The sequence below is a fragment of the Doryrhamphus excisus genome, linkage group LG7, assembly GCF_037039965.1.
Source record: "Doryrhamphus excisus strain RoL-2023G ecotype Guam linkage group LG7, RoL_Dexc_Guam_v1.1, whole genome shotgun sequence".
NCBI lineage: Eukaryota > Metazoa > Chordata > Actinopteri > Syngnathiformes > Syngnathidae > Doryrhamphus > Doryrhamphus excisus.
The window spans coordinates 4029852-4048147 of NC_136363.1; the positions used below are offsets into that span (position 1 = coordinate 4029852).

The window sequence follows — 18296 nt, forward strand, 5'->3', positions numbered from 1 at the left end:
CAGGGTGTACCCCGCCTCTCGCTCGAAAACAGCTGGGATAGGCTCCAGCACCACCCCCGCGACCCTCGTGAGGAAACGCGGTAGAAAATGAATGAATGAATATTGGGTAAAGTGAGTGTCAAGGTGACTATAGGGTTGTTAGTTCATGTCTAGAGGGCTCTAATGTTAAAAATATACACAGAAGGTGTCATGTGACATCTCTAAAGTTGAGGCATCACGTTTGGATCGCACTGTGATTGGCTGGCGACCAGTCCAGGGTGTACCCCGCCTCTCGCTCGAAAACAGCTGGGATAGGCTCCAGCACCCCCCCCCCCGCGCACGCGACCCTCGTGAGGAAAAGCGGTAGAAAATGACTATAGGGTTGTTAGTTCATGTCTAGAGGGCTCTAATGTTAAAAATATACATAGAAGGTGTCATGTGACGTCTCTAAAGTTGAGGCATCACGTTTGGATCGCACTGTGATTGGCTGGCGACCAGTCCAGGGAGTACCCCGCCTCTCGCCCGAAAACAGCTGGGATAGGCTCCAGCACCCCCGCGACGCTCGTGAGGAAAAGCGGTAGAAAATGAATGAATGAATATTGGGTAAAGTGAGTGTCAAGGTGACTATAGGGTTGTTAGTTCATGTCTAGAGGGCTCTAATGTTAAAAATATACATAGAAAGGTGTCATATGACGTCTCTAAAGTTGAGGCATCACGTTTGGATCGCACTGTGATTGGCTGGCGACCAGTCCAGGGTGTACCCCGCCTCTCGCCCGAAAACAGCTGGGATAGGCTCCAGCACCCCCCCGCGACCTTCGTGAGGAAAAGCAGTAGAATATAAATGAATGAATATTGGGTAAAGTGAGCGTCAAGGTTACTATAGGGTTGTTAGTTCATGTCTAGAGGGCTCTAATGTTAAAAATATACATAGAAGGTGTCATGTGACATCTCTAAAGTTGAGGCATCACGTTTGGATCGCACTGGGATTGGCTGGCGACCAGTCCAGGGTGTACCCCGCCTCTCGTCCGAAAACAGCTGGGATAGGCTCCAGCACCCCCCCCCCCCCCGCGACCCTCGTGAGGAAAAGCGGTAGAAAATGAATGAATGAATATTGGGTAAAGTGAGCGTCAAGGTGACTATAGGGTTGTTAGTTCATGTCTAGAGGGCTCTAATGTTAAAAATATACACAGAAGGTGTCATGTGACATCTCTAAATTTGAGGCATCACGTTTGGATCGCACTGTGATTGGCTGGCGACCAGTCCAGGGTGTACCCCGCCTCTCGCCCGAAAACAGCTGGGATAGGCTTCAACCCCCCCGCCCCCTGCGGCCCTCGTGAGGAAAAGCGGTAGAAAATGAATGAATGAATATTGGGAATAGTGAGTGTCAAGGTTACTATAGGGTTGTTAGTTCCTGTCTAGAGGGCTCTAATGTTAAAAATATACATAGAAGGTGTCATGTGACATCTCTAAAGTTGAGGCATCACGTTTGGATCGCACTGTGATTGGCTGGCGACCAGTCCAGGGTGTACCCCGCCTCTCGCCCGAAAACAGCTGGGATAGGCTTCACCCCCCCCCCCGCCCCCTGCGACCCTCGTGAGGAAAAGCGGTAGAAAATGAATGAATGAAAATTGGGTAAAGTGAGTGTCAAGGTGACTATAGGGTTGTTAGTTCCTGTCTAGAGGGCTCTAATGTTAAAAATATACATAGAAGGTGTCATGTGACATCTCTAAAGTTGAGGCATCACGTTTGGATCGCACTGTGATTGGCTGGCGACCAGTCCAGGGTGTACCCCGCCTCTCGCTCGAAAACAGCTGGGTTAGGCTCCAGCACCCCCCCGCGACCTTCGTGAGGAAAAGCGGTAGAATATAAATGAATGAATATTGGGTAAAGTGAGCGTCAAGGTTACTATAGGGTTGTTAGTTCATGTCTAGAGGGCTCTAATATTAAAAATATACATAGAAGGTGTCATGTGACGTCTCTAAAGTTGAGGCATCACGTTTGGATCGCACTGTGATTGGCTGGCGACCAGTCCAGGGTGTACCCCGCCTCTCGTTCGAAAACAGCTGGGATAGGCTCCAGCACCCCCGGTAGAAAATGAATGAATGAATGAACGTTTGGGTGGAAAGTGAAAGATGTGGATGAGTGGACCTCAAACAGAAAACGGTCCTTCGCCAGACTTCCTACAAAGCCGGAATTATGCAAAAAATGTTTTATCAAGAGAATAATAGATCCAACCTAAAATGGAGATCAGGAACCAAATATTTCAAACTTTTGCATGTTTTGACTGCAAAGCTCTTCCTTTCATGCCTCTCTGGTTTTGTCGTGCACCACCCCCCCCCCCCGATTCCGATGTGCCACGCTGTGTCTGCATCATCTTGCTAAGAATATCTCATCCGAATGATTCACTCGCTTGACAGAAAGAGAGCAGCTTGCTGCCAATGAATGGAGAATCCTCCTCTCTCATAGTCCGTCCGTCCCCCCCTTTCCCTCTTCAAGTCAACCTGCTATCCAGTCTGAGTGCCGACTGAGCATATGGTGTACTCATTAAGTAAAACAAACACTCCTCTGGTGCTTGTTACTACGTCAGCCCTTTTGTAGTTTGTGATATTCCCTTTATGGCTTCAGATTCCTTTTTGAGCTGATTCGTACTTATTGGTATTGGCACTTTTCTTTCGGAATGAGGTGTATACAAAGGAGAGTAAGTGGCAGGTAGCAAGCTGGTGCTTGTGTGTCTCACAGAATATTACACTACTTTTAGTTTTACTTTAGTTTAGTTTAGTTTTACTTACTACTTTTTGGTTTTTAGTGAGCACTGTAGAATACCACATATTGTTTACAGTTAAAATTACAGTTTCAATTACAGTTGAAATTACAAATAGTTTCTATTACAGTTTCAATTACAATTACAGACTGCACACGCAAATTTTTTTTATCACTTTATTATTATTATTTAATTAAATCAATTATATTATTAATTACATAATGTATTAATTATATAATTAATCAAATAATTCATTATTACTTTATTATTATTATTTAATTAAATCAATTATTTATTAATTCCAATAATTAATTATTTATTAATTAATGTATTAATCATATTATTAATCAAATAATTCATTATTACTTTATTATTATTATTTAATTAAATCAATTATATTATTAATTACATAATGTATTAATTAATTATATTATTAATCAAATAATTCATTATTTAATTTATTATTATTATTTATCCAAAATTATTTTAACTATTTGTGCAATTTACTGTTTACACTGAACATTGTTGTTCATGTTTGATATCATATATGATGATGACATCTATTTATTCTCCACATTATTATTATTATATATTATTATACGGGAGCCAGTCAACAACATTTCGTTGCAATGATGAAATAAAGGAATCTATATATCTAAATATGGTAACACTAATCCAGTGTAAGTCAAATGTATGCTAAGATATCAGAACAAAACACCCACACCTGAGATTTGATATAAAGTAGTGTAGTGTAATATGTCTATTAATATTAAAATAATAATAAATAATAAGGGTCAAGGGTCAATAAAAACCTACCTCTTTGACCTCATGGAGCTGTCCCGGTGACTGATTCTTGGCCCGTCTCGCTGCAGCCGGGGACTTGTGGTGCGTTATGGTCACAATGTTAGCGGGCGAGGCCGTATGGCCCAGTTGCCTCTGAGAAGCCGGTGATGAAGATGGAGTGAGGTGGGGGAGGAGGGAGAAGCTACGGTTGCGACCTAGGGATGACCCCTATGGAAGGAGAGGTTAAAAAAAATAAGTATTAACAATGTGCAATTTATATGTGGTTTCTGGTAACGGTAATGTTAATGGTTGAATTTCATTTGAACATGCATCAGTTGCATCAATTTCAACTGTAATTTCAACTGAAATGGTAATTGTAATTGAAACTGTAAGTGAAACTGCAATTGTAATTGAAACTGGAATTGCAATTGAAATTGTAATTGAAACGGCAAATGTAATTGTAATTGAAACTGCAAATGTAATTGAAACTGGAATTGTAATTGAAATTGGAATTGCAATTGAAATTGTAACTGAAACGGCAAATGTAATTGTAATTGAAACTGCAAATGTAATTGAAATTGCAATTGTAATTGAAATTGTAATTAAAATTGCAATTGTAATTGAAATTGAAATTGTAATTAAAATTGCAATTGTAATTGAAATTGTACGTGAAACTGCAAATGTAACTGAAACTGGAATTGTAATTGAAACTAATTGAAATTGCAATTGAAACTGTAATTGTAATTGAAACTGAAACTGAAACTGTAATTGAAATTGCAATTGAAACGGCAATTGTAATTGAAACTGTGACTGTAATTGAAATTGCAATTGAAACTGTAATTGTAATTGAAACTGAAACTGTAATTGAAATTGCAATTGAAACGGCAATTGTAATTGAAACTGTGATTGTAATTGAAATTGCAATTGAAACTGCGATTGTAATTGACATTGTAATTTAACCTGTAATTGTAGTTGAAATTGTAATCTTAATTGAAACTGTAATGTAACTGAAACCGTAATTACCATACTGTAATTACCTTACTGTAATTACCTTGTAATTACCCTACTGTAATTACCTTGTAATTACTTTACAGTAAATACCATAGTAACTGTCAATATAGTGATATAGTGATAGTGATATATATAGCACAATTGTAATTGTGTTTCAATAAATGTCTTCCGGACGTGTGGACAGTCGAGTTTATGCTGTAGTCCACAACAGTAATCTGTGTTATTGTTATGATTATGATAACTATTATTGTGCCTGTAATTAACGTTGAAGTCTGATGCATGTTACTAGTGACACCTAGTGGCCAGTGTTGTACAGTTCATCAGCATTTTGTATTGCCTACAACTGTATGTTAGTTCAATGAGAACATTTTTTATGGTTGTAAATGCTTGATTTAGGACAAGAAAACAGTTTAAAGACTAATAATAGGCCAGACACTGTTTTTTCATCTGTGTGATTTTGACAAAGATCAGATCACATTTGATGGTGATTTTATGCAGAAATGTGAGAAATTCCAAAAGGTTCAGATACTTTTTCATACCACTGTACATATTCTTAATTTTGATATATCCTATGCGACACCGCTGTGACTTTCCTTAGCAGTCTGCCTTTCCTCACCAGTGAAGTATAAAAAGGACAGCAGGTAAACAAGGCACCAGACAAGGATCTGCACCACGATAAGCCGGGTCTGGCTACCGCGCTGGTAAAATTAAATATATGAAATAAACAACAGAGCACAGATCGCAGAAAGAAGCGGCCTCCAGACACGTTTTGTAATAAAGAAATGAGATTCCCACTGTGTATTAATAATAACACAACAAGACTGAGTCACCAACGTGTGGGATTCATTGTTTGGCCACTACAGTCCACAGAATGATACACGTGGGGAAACGGACTAGTTTGTGGCTCTTTCTCATTTTTTTTTGTTTGCCAAATAAATGAGTCTTACAGTATCTTCTAGTATTGTGGGAACCAAGTATAGTGAGATTTGGTGGGAGTAGTACCAAACCATAAGATACATACCATAAGAACCCACATGCGAAACAGTTGGTTACATGCGATGATAACCGAGTTTATGAGAATCCAGGCAAAATTTACATGTCATTTGTAAAAAATTAAAAAAAAAGTACCCATACAGTAAAACCTTGGTTTGCATCATTAACCTGTTCCAGAAGGTTGGACTCTAACCAAAACTGAATTTGGAATTGCTTTACGTTTTTGAAGAGGGTGGAATCGACTGCTTGTATCGGAGTGCCAATATCAAAGCCAAAATACTATGTTCCAGAAAGCCAAAAAAATTTTTGATCTCGTTGTGTCTTAAGCCAAAAAAAAAATTCTGTGCATTTGGAATTGTTTTACGTTTTTGAAGAGGGTCGTTTGCATCATTAACCTGTTCCAGAAGGTCGGACTCTAACCAAAACGTACCCTAACTGAATCATAAGAAATGAAATCAATCCAATTAATACTATGTTTCAGAAAGCCAAAAAAATTTTTGATCTTGTTGTGTATTAATTAACGTAAAAGTAAGATCAATGTTCATTTTGTCAGAATTTCTGTGCATTTGGTATTGTTTTACTTTTTTGAAGAGAGTGGTTTGCGTCATTAACCTGTTCCAGAAGGTCGAACTCTAACCAAAACGTACCCCAACTGGATCATAAGAAATGAAATCAATCCAATTAATACTATGTTCCAGAAAGCCAAAAAAAATGCTTAAAAAAATGTTAATTTTGTCAGAATTTCTGTGCATTTGGAATTGTTTTACTTTTTTGAAGAGAGTGGTTTGCATCATTAACCTGTACCAGAAGGTCGGACTCTAACCAAAACGTACCCTAACTGAATCATAAGAAATGAAATCAATCCAATTAATACTATGTTCAAGAAAGCCAAAAAAATGCTTAAAAAAATGTTAATTTTGTCAGAATTTCTGTGCATTTGGAATTGTTTAATGTTTTTGAAGAGGGTGGTTTGCATCATTATCCTGTTCCAGAAGGTCGGACTCTAACCAAAACGTACCCTAACTGAATCATAAGAAATGAAATCAATCCAATTAATACTATGTTCCAGAAAGCCAAAAAAAATGCTTTAAAAAATTTTAATTTTGTCAGAATTTCTGTGCATTTGGAATTGTGTTACGTTTTTGAAGATGGTGGTTTGCATCATTATCCTGTTCCAGAAGGTCGGACTCTAACCAAAACGTACCCTAACTGAATCATAAGAAATGAAATCAATCCAATTAATACGATGTTCTAGAAAGCCAAAAAAATTGTTTAAAAAAATGTTAATTTTGTCAGAATTTCTGTGCATTTGGAATTGTTTTACTTTTTTGAAGAGAGTGGTTTGCATCATTAACCCATTCCATAAGGTCGGACTCTAACCAAAACGTACCCTAAGTGAATACAAACAGATGCAAAATTCTCGGGTACATTTTTGACGTTAAGAGCAAAACACTATAACCGGAGCGTACACTAACTGAGGTATATATGGTTTTCCCCATGAGTAGTACAGTGTGAATGCAATGCAAACCAAAACAAAAAAAAGGTGAGACATTTCTCGACTAAATCGAACCCGCGTCCGCCAGGCTATCCTGGTGGAAAATGCGCCGATAATGAGCTTACAGTGGAGAACACTGGTGGCATTGTGCAAAAGCTAAGCCACAATCTCCGAGTAAGCAGGGGAGGAACCGCATTAAGAATTGAGGTTTAGTCAGAGCCGCGAGCATTTCATTAAAGTGGAAATGGAAGGAAGGTGTTGGACTCAAGAATGTGTCAGGAGCGAAAGGAGGGCAGCGATTGAAGAAATTGGGCCAGAGATGCAGGTGTGTTCATGGCGCCAAAATATTTAGCTATTTTTTGCTATGCAAAATAACATTCAAAGTCATATTTCCCTGTGTTATATGTGCAATCCAATGATGGCACATTTTTTTTCCCTCCTGAAAAACAAGCCGAGACTGAAGAAGGACGAAGTGACATGTCTTCCCTTTCAATACAATACAAGGTTTTCATATTGTTGTGGTGCATTTTTGTTATTGTTATATATTTTTTCATAGTATCCCTGCTCTGCCATTTTTCATTGTATCAAATTATTCTGCAATCACAACACAACATCAATCCCGAATTTGCATTTATAGGTCTTTATATTTTTTTTTGCTTTTTCAAAAAAAGGTGATGATGCAACCGCACACTAATAGATGTCACTTGTAGAGCAGTTTTTAATGTCCACAAGGTGGCAGAAGTGCGTTCGATAAGAATGCAAATAACATACTTGACAGAAAGGAGGAAGTGGAAGAACGTGGAGGCGGGGTACACCCTGGACTGGTCGGCCAGCCAATCACAGGGCACATATAGACAAACAACCATTCACACTCACATTCATACCTATGGACAATTTGGAGTCGCTAATTAACCTAGCATGTTTTTGGAATGTGGGAGGAAACCGGAGTACCCTGAGAAAACCCACGCATGCACGGGGAGAACATGTAAACTCCACACAGAGAGTGGAATTGAACTCGGGTCTCCAAGCTGTGTGGCCTGCACAGTAACCACTTTCTATGCCGCATGTCCTCCAATGAACTGCTTTGCTCAGACACAATGCAGAATGGGGAACTTCAAAAACTCATATTGGTACTTCTTTGTATATTTTTAGGTACACCTTTGGAGTGTTAAGTTACTGTGTGATGAGTTTAGTGTTTTTTTGCAAGCATAAACATGGCTAAATAAACTAATAGACATAGACATGTTTTCTATAATAGACATGTTTTCAGAATGTGTGAGGAAACCGGAGTACCCAGAGAAAACCCACGCATGCACGGGGAGAACATGCAAACTCCACGCAGAGATGGCAGAGAGTGGAATTGAACTCTGGTCTCCAAGCTGTGTGGCCTGCGCACTAACCACTTTCTATGCCGCATGTCCTCCAATGAACTGCTTTGCTCAGACACAATGGGAAACTTCAAAAACTCATATTGGTACTTCTTTGTATATTTTTAGGTAGGTGTTAAGTTACTGTGTGATGAGTTTAGTGTTTTTTGCAACCATTCATTCATTCATTTTCTACCGCTTTTCCTCACAAAGGTCGCAGGGGGTGCTGGAGCCTATCCCAGCTGTCTTCGGGCGTGAGGCGGGGTACACCCTGGACTGGTGGCCACCCAATCACAGGGCACATATAGACAAACAACAATTCACACTCATTCATACCTATGGACAATTTGGAGTCGCCAATTAACCTAGCATGTTTTTGGAATGTGGGAGGAAACCGGAGTACCCGGAGAAAACCCACGCATGCACGGTGGAGAACACGCAAACTCCACACAGAGATGGCTGAAGGGTGGAATTGAACCCTGGTCTGCTAAGCTGTGATGTCTGTGTGCTAACCACTCCTCCACCGTGCAGCCTTAATGTCCAACATATATATATTCATAAATGAACAAACTAACAATCTGCTGAACCGTCACTTTTTGCAACACAAGGATCATTAATTCCACCCTCATTAGACATAATAGTTATATTATATTATATTATTAGACATAAATAGTCAAGAATGCCTGTAAAAGATGGTGAATAGTCAAGTCTAATGTGTTCAACTTTTACCCACACAATGTCATTCAAGAAAGGCGACAAGTAAGCAAATACTGCTGTGTTTGCTTTATTCTAGCAGCTCAACTCAAAGTCCACAACATGACATGACTCCTCCCCTTTATGTCAGGAAGAGAGTGCACATAGTTGAGTTCTGCAACCAGCAACCATAGTGTGGTTGGTAAGTGCTATGGCTGAAAACACGACAGTTACGTCGGACAAAGTCCTGCAAAGACTGATTGAAAGTTACAGCCATTATGAATTTATATGATATTGCTGTGGATAACAAATTTTCTTTAATGTTTGACCAATGGTAGTATATGTTATGTGGTACCATAACAAGTTCTTCCAGGCATAGGGTTATTGATCTTTTACCGATTTGTTGAAAAAAATAAATAAATTTTTATGTTTATGTACATTTTTGACAAGCAAAGTCGAACTTTTGAAAAGTAATTAACTGATTTTTTTTCATAATTAACTCATTCAATCCAAGCCATTTTTCAAAATTCAACAAGATTAGCGACTCCAAATTGTCCATAGGTATGAATGTGAGTGTGAATGGTTGTTTGTCTATATGTGCCCTGTGATTGGCTGGCCACCAGTGTACCAGGGTGTACCCCGCCTCTTGCCCAAAAGACAGCTGGGATAGGCTCCAGCACCCCCCCCCCCCCAGCGACCCTTGTGAGGAAAAGCGGTAGAAAATGAATGAATGAATGAATGTTTATGTACATTTTTGACAAGCAAGTTGAACTGAAAAGTAATTAACTGACTTTTTTCATAATTAACTCATATAATCCGAGCCATTTTTCAAAATTCAACAAGATTAGACTCCCGTCATTTATCAAAAAACAACCTTTTTCTGTTCCTTAGTATCAGCAGTAGAACATAGGTACCTATATAACCGACTAAACAACACAAAAAAGGGTTGTTTTACATCAAAATAACAATTTATTTACAATTATAACACCATGAACTTGTTATAGTTTTGATATTTTGAACTACACTGCCTCTTTGCTATTCAGTGTGTTTTTAACATGCAAATGAGCCATGCCGGGCTGCACGGTGGTCGAGTGGTTAGCGCACAGACCTCACAGGGTTCAATTCCAGCCTCGGCCATCTATATGTGGAATTTGCATGCGTGGGTTTTTTTCCGTTTTTCTTCCCACATTCCAAAAAAAAAAACATGCTAGGTTAATTAGCGACTCCAAATTATTGTCCATAGGTATGAATGTGAGTGTGAATGGTTGTTTGTCTATATGTGCCCTGTGATTGGCTGGCCACCAGTGTACCAGGGTGTAAGTCATTGCAAAATCTAGTCAAATTTATTGGATTTGTTTGCAATTATAACATTGAGAAAAGGTTACTTAAGTAAATTAAGTACAATATTTGCATTTGTACATATTTCCATGCCTACCTTGGAGCTTGTTATGTCATCAGAAACTAACCACACCCTCCGCTGGGTGCTGTCATGATGGCGACCATCTTTCAAGACATACAGAATATTGTGTTTTATGGCTATACAAACATGGAACCTATCAAAAATTCTTATTCATGTAAGAATATGGGGTTTTGAAAAAAATTAAATAAACCATGGAAGTTACCAGATATCATCTCTTAAGTTATTTATGTTATCATCATTATATCTGTCCAAACATATACCAGGCATTAAAATGTATCAGTGAAGACACAAGTGTGGTCTAATAATTTTTTTAACTGCAGGTAAGTTTCAGGAAAATATCAGTTTCCGACTAAAATGGGAGAAAAAGATTTTTTTTGTTAAAAGATACATTTAAAGCATAATATACCAGGCATTAAAATGTATCAGTGAAGACACAAGTGTGGTCTAATAATTTTTTTAACTGCAGGTAAGTTTCAGGAAAATATCAGTTTCCGACTAAAATGGGAGAAAAATATTTTTTTTGTTAAAAGATACATTTAAAGCATAATATACCAGGCATTAAAATGTATCAGTGAAGACACAAGTGTGGTCTAATAATTTTTTTAACTGCAGGTAAGTTTCAGGAAAATATCAGTTTCCGACTAAAATGGGAGAAAAATATTTTTTTTGTTAAAAGATACATTTAAAGCATAATATACCAGGCATTAAAATGTATCAGTGAAGACACAAGTGTGGTCTAATAATTTTTTTAACTGCAGGTAAGTTTCAGGAAAATATCAGTTTCCGACTAAAATGGGAGAAAAAGATTTTTTTTGTTAAAAGATACATTTAAAGCATAATTTTTACTAAACACCAACATAAACAAATACTGGGTTGTATTACATTAAAATAATAATTTTATTTACAAATATGACACTATGAAGTTACAATTTCAACTGTAGTAGGTGTGTTCACACGTGTGTTCGAATGTGTTCAAATGTCCCTACAATACGCAACCTTCTGCACACTACACTCCTCCACGTTCTTCCACTTCCTCCTTTCTGTCAAGTATGTTATTTACATTCTTATCGAACGCACTTCTGCCACCTTGTGGACATTTTTATGGCTTAAAACTGCTCTAAAAGTGACATCTATTAGTGTGCGGTTGCATCATCACCTCTTTTTGAAAAAGCAAAAAAAAAAAAATGGCAAAGCAGCGATACTATGAAAAAATATATAACAACAACAAAAATGAATGAATGAATGAGCCATGCTTTCCGCCACCTTGTGGCCATTTTTATGGGTTAAAACTGATTTAACAGTTTATGATGACTCACCATAACGTCTTGCCCTCCTCCTGCTTCTTCTACACTCAGGTGTTCATCTGAGCCCTTCAGTTTCCTCACCTAATAACCACAGACAAAACAACAAACATTAAGATGAGTATAGAAAAACATGATTTTGAGTAACTGCAAAGAGGCATTATTATCTTAGCTGGAGCCTATCCCAGCTGTGTTGGGGCGAGAGGTGAGGTTTAATGTAATACAACCCAGTATGTTTTTATGTTGGTGTTTAGTGAAAATTATGCTTTAAATGTATCTTTTAATAAAAAAAAAACTGTTTTTCTCCAATTTTAGTCGGAAACTGTTATTTTCCTGAAACTTACCTGCAGTTAAAAAAAATTATTAGACCACACTTGTTTCTTCACTTTAATGCCTGATACATTTTAATGCCTGGTATTTGTTTGGACAGATATAATGATGATAACATTAATAACTGAGAGAGATGATATCTGGCAACTTCCATGGTTTATTTCATTTTAATAAGTTAAATAAGAGTTGGAGAATATCGGCATATCGGTTTTCCGCAGAAAAATCAATATCGGACAATATGGGCCATGTTTTGGACACTCTTGAAAAAACTCAGTCTAGTCACTTTTTCCATTAAATCAAGGGTGTCCAAGGCATGCCCCAGGGGCCATTTGTGGTCCGCAGCGATCCACAGCACATTTGAATAATACAATTTAAAAAGAAAATAACACCAAAAAAAGCTGAGAATTTAGCAAGAAAGTATATATATGTGTTGATAATAATAATATAATTAATATAGTATAATTATTACTACTGTAATTATTATATAATTAATTATTACTATTACTACTTCAACACAATAGGTGAAAAGCACACTTCTTTTTAGTAAGCATACATGAAATGAAAATTTTGCGAGAAAGTATATATGTGTTGATAATAATAATATTATAGAATTAATATAATATAATTAATATATAATAATAATTACTACTGTAATTATTATATAATAAATTATTACTACTTCAACACAATAGGTGAAAAGCACACTTCTTTTTAGTAAGCATACATGAAATAAAAAAATTAGCAAGAAAGTATATATGTGTTGATAATAATAATATTATAGAATTAATATAATATAATTAATATATAATAATAATAATTACTACTGTAATTATTATATAATAAATTATTACTATTACTACTTCAACACAATAGGTGAAAAGCACACTTCTTTTTAGTAAGCATACATGAAATAAAAAATTTAGCAAGTATATATGTGTTGATAATAATAATAATAATAATAATAACTACTATAATTATTATATAATTAATTATTACTATTACTACTTCAACACAATAGGTGAAAAGCACACTTCTTTTTAGTAAGCATACATGAAATAAAAAAATTAGCAAGAAAGTATATATGTGTTAATAATAATAATAATAATAACTACTATAATTATTATATAATTAATTATTACTATTACTACTTCAACACAATAGGTGAAAAGCACACTTCTTTAGTAAGCATACATAAAATGAAAATTTAGCAAGAAAGTATATATGTGTTGATAGTATAATTAATATAAATAATAACTCAATAATAATTATAATTATTATTATAATTATTATAATTATTATAATTTTTATAATTATTATATAATTAATTATTACTATTACTACTTCAACACAAAAGGTGAAAAGCACACTTATTTTTAGCGAGCATACATTAGATTTTAAGTGTATTATGGAATAACAACGATAACAATATCTTCTACTTAAAGCAATCGAACGCTTTGCTTGTTGCAGACGTTGCAGTAAGATGAAGCAGCCATAGGACGTTTCAAAGGCGACTAGGGACACTCTGTCCTTCACTAAAGTGTTTTCATGGGATGCCGCTTGGCTTCCAATATGTTGTACCGTGCATTGATGTCATTGATATTTCATTCATTGAATGGCACAACTTAATGATTGTATCTTTGCGTAGTATTCTTATAAAAAAAGGTGACAAGTGGCTTAATATTGAATTAATAAATGTAAAAGAGATGCAAAAAGGGCAACAAAAACAGCAATAGAGCATTGCTGTTCAGTTTCATTGCAACTTCAATTTGCACTTTGGGGAATTTGTGACTGTGCAGTGACCAGAGAACTGTTCAACTTATGAACCTGACCAGACCTGACAAGAACACAGAAAAGGCAGGACAGGAATCTCCATGGAAATGGTTTTCTCGAAAAAGACAAGTACTATGTTATTTTTTTTGTAGCACTGTTTTTTTGTTGTTGTTTTTTTTACCTTAGCGCTGCCGTCAGAATGTCGCCTGGCACACGCTTGGAGCTGAGTGATCCAAAACCGCTGCTCTTTGGCGTCAGAAGCTGCAAAGAGATAAAGTAACAAAAAGATAAATGACAAAAAAGTCTTCACATCCATGCATTCTATTTTATAATCACTATCTCAAAATCATTGCTGCACGGTGGACGAGTGGTTAACACGCAGGTCTCGCAGCTAGGAGACCCGAGTTCAATTCCACACTCGGTTATCTCTTTGTGTGGAGTTTGCATGTTCTCCCCCTGCGTGCCCACATTCCAAAAACATGCTAGGTTAATTAGCGACTCCAAATTGTCCATAGGTATGAATGTGAGTGTGAATGGTTGTTTGTCTATATGTGCCCTGTGATTGGCTGGCCACCAGTCCAGGGTGTACTCTCTCTCACCCGAAGACAGCTGGGATAGGCTCCAGCATTTTCCACTATGCTATTTAAACAAATTTGCAGCAGCAATAATTGAAAGAAATGCGGTACAATTTACTAAAATGTACAAAATATTTAATAATTTTTCAATAAATGTAATAATTTTAAAGTAAATTCCTATAAATTCTGAACATAAGGGTGATTATTTTAGTGTTTTTTTTATGTTAGCGTTTTTCGGTTAACATCCAAAATTGCTGCAAAATTGTTGCCTCGGTTTGCGTACATCAATACATTGCGTGAGTCCAACTGTATTCTTATGTATTGTTAAATCACAAAAAGTATTTTTTTCCGATCACTACACAAAAATGCTAGCATGTTTTTATCGTTTTACAATTGACAGATTTACTGAAGACAAAGACTATGTATGTAGCAGCGAGAACAACATGGACACCACCTGCTTGTTTTGCTATGAGTTATTTATGAATTCTATCGTGTTTCTCATCATAGGTCTCAGAAATAACCCAAAGAAAGTTGCACGTTTTCATCGATTTAAATAAATAAGTCATAGCCGAATACTAAAGGCAATACTTATAGGTACCAATAATTATCGGACATCCTTATATATTACTACTATTCTTACTGTGCATGTAATGGTAATGGTTTTATTTCAGTTGAACATGCATCAGATTACAATTGAATGCATCCCATAATCAGTTCACAGTTCCACATGTCCAAAAGAAGTAGGAAGAAGCAAAGCTTATTAAATCCTACCCCTCCATCTGGTACTTTTGGAATCATGAACTGTTAGATTTGTTCACTTCCTGCTTTCATAATATAGTTGAAGTGTTTATTTTAATTTTTTATTATTTTTTATTAATTTTTATTATTTTTATTTATTTTCTATTTTATTTATTATTTTTTTTTAATTGTTTTTTTTAATAATTTTATTTTTTGTCACATACAAGGTACAAGGTGATATGAGCATTCAATGACATAATGGGTACCATAGTAAGTGTCAATATAGTGATATATATAGCACATCATGACTGGTTCAAGACTCTTCATCCTTGCATGTGTTCCGGCATATAGTATTTACATATATAAAATATGTCGTTTTCCTTTCTGTCCAACATCTTACTAAAGCTCTTATGAGAACAGAACGATCCAGCGCATCCTAGCAGAACACAAACAACCCAGCGGCCTGCCACAGAGGTGTCAATCATATCTATGCACTATTGCACCTGAATCCCTTGACGGTTTTTGTTCTTAACGCAGGGAAACGGATGGGAAATCAACCTCCATGAGAAAAAGAGGTGAGTATACTTTGCCACATGAGGATCATTACCTGAGGGATCAGGTAAGGAAGTGAGGAAGTCCCTTTAGTTTTAGCAGGCATTAAAATGCATCAATAAACTGAAGGAATAAGGGTGGTTTAATCATTTTTCTGTGACTGTAAACAATACAAAAAAAAGGTTGTTTTTGCACTATTTTACATTTTCAAATTTGGATGAAAAGCCACCTCTTTTATTGTGCACTTGCGTCATAACCTCTTTTCGCCTCCTGCGCAAAAAAAAAAAAAACTAAAAAAAAAAACTGTAAAAACATATGAATACGTATTTTACGTTCGGGTTTAAAAAGTGTAAACATGTGTTTAATTTTTCCACCCTGTATTGAGTTGTGGTCTCGTAGAAACCTTTTTAGATTTTCCAGTATCTGCACCTATTCCAGCTGTATTTCCTTTGATTTGTGCTTCCTGACAAAACGGTTTGTTTTCATTTATTTCCCTGAGGTAAGTGCTGCTTAACTATGAACCATATAAGGAAGTCCCTTTGTGATGTCACAAAAGAACAGTTTTACCACGCCTTTTCAAACAGAGCGTTTTGAGCCATTATTTAAAAGACTTAAATTATATCAGGATTAAAATTAAAAAACTTAAATTATATTCAAATTAAAAAAAATTAAATTATATTAAAATTTTAATTAAAATTTAAATTAAAATTTTAATTAAAATTTAAATTAAAAAAACTATATTAGGGAAGAAGGAAGTGAACAAATGTAACAGTTACTGATTGTAAAAGTACCAGATGGAGGGGTAGGATTTAATAAGCTTAGCTTCTTCCTACTCCTTTTGGACATGTGGAACTGTAAACTGATTATATGATGCATTCAATTGTAATCTGATACATGTTCAAATGAAATAAAACCATTACCATTACCAAATATTGATATGAGATGGTATGAGATGTCTACTGTATATATTATGTCGACTATATTGAGTAATAGGAGTGTAAAGGTGACTATAGGGGTGTTATTTTATGTCTCGGAAGCTCTAAAAAAAAACCACATATAAAAGGTTGTAAACAGATTTAAAATTAAAAATTAAAATTAAAATTAAAATTAAAATTAAAATTAAAATTAAAATTAAAATTAAAATTAAAATTAAAATTAAAATTAAAATTAAAATTAAAATTAAAATTAAAATTAAAATTAAAATTAAGAGCTCTTGCCTATATTTGCATCAGTAATGAGGTGTTGGGCACAATTTGAATTTGGCTTACGCTGATCGCCTATGTCTCACCATCAGTTAAACGTAAGCTTAAAGCGGTCGAGCATCTCATTTTGCTGACGTGCCTGATAAGACGAGTCATGATTAATAAAATGAAATGGCACAAAGGGCAGCCCACATGAAAAAAAAAAAAATACACATGCCCGCAAAACTGGAAAATGACTCGTGTGGCTGAACCTCGGAGGTTCCGCTCTGCCCCTGCATGCTCGGATTTCAGAGTGTTCCCATGGTAACCAATACCAGATCCGAACACACTGGCTAATCTTCATCGCTGCACATGTGAGCTACTTAAGTTTCCTGCTGTTTGAGAAAATACTTCATGGCGGCTTTTGTATCTGCTGCAAAAATAAGACCTATCAAAGATTCGTTTTTGTCTCTGGCCGCTAGTCTCTTTCCACGAGATAGCTCCCCCCATGACGAGCGAAGCCGTGGAAATGGAAAGAATTCGGCCTGCGTGAGACTCTTGCCGACCTTTCCTCGGTGGGATCATTGATTCCCCTTAGCTCGATACACACGAACCGCTGAGTTATTCAGGGAATATAGGCCAAGTTGTTCTTGTTCTGAAATCCCCCCCCCCAAGAGTAAAAGGGGACAGACTGTAGTAACAGTCGAAAAAGGCAAAAGGGGAAAGAAAAAAACAGCCCTTGTCTGCTTACAGGTAGTCTAATGTTAAACCAGGGGTCTCAAACTCAATTTACTTGGGGGGCCACTGGAGCTCGGGTCTGGGTGACACTGGGCCGCATCAGGTTCCCCCCCCCAAAAAAAACGCATTTATTAAAAACAAAAATATTTTAAAAAAACTTCACTTTGGTTCCAATGTTCTACAAGAAAAGCTCTGATAAAACGTTCCACTGTTCTCAAATATCTTAATTTTTATTTTTCTACACAAAATAAGATGAAAAATAAATGTAAAAAAATCAAGAATAAAGAAAAAACAATCAGAAATTAAAATTAAAATTAAAATTAAAATTAAAATTAAAATTAAAATTAAAATTAAAATTAAAATTAAAATTAAAATTAAAATTAAAATTAAAATTAAAATTCTTAACTTATATTAGGATAAATTCAAATAAATAAAATTTTTAAAAAAAAACTAACTATATTAGGAAAGCAGGAAGTGAACAAATGTAACAGTTACTGATTGTAAAAGTACCAGATGGAGGGGTAGGATTTAATAAGCTTTGCTTCTTCCTACTCCTTTTGGACATGTGGAACTGTGAACTGATTATGTGATGCATTCAATTGTAATCTG

General features: G+C 35.9%; 1 protein-coding gene across 2 annotated transcripts in view; it reads right to left on the reverse strand.

Moving 5' to 3' along the window:
- Positions 1 to 18296, reverse strand: part of LOC131101348 (oxysterol-binding protein-related protein 10) — a 69714-nt gene that overhangs the window by 40573 nt on the left and 10845 nt on the right. For both annotated transcript variants that reach the window (XM_058046357.2, XM_058046356.2), the window contains exons 3-5: positions 14085 to 14164; positions 11819 to 11887; positions 3557 to 3751 (exon numbers count right to left, since the gene is read on the reverse strand). In XM_058046357.2, the coding sequence (XP_057902340.2) occupies positions 3557 to 3751; positions 11819 to 11887; positions 14085 to 14164 (344 nt within the window). The remainder of the gene's footprint in view (positions 1 to 3556; positions 3752 to 11818; positions 11888 to 14084; positions 14165 to 18296) is intronic.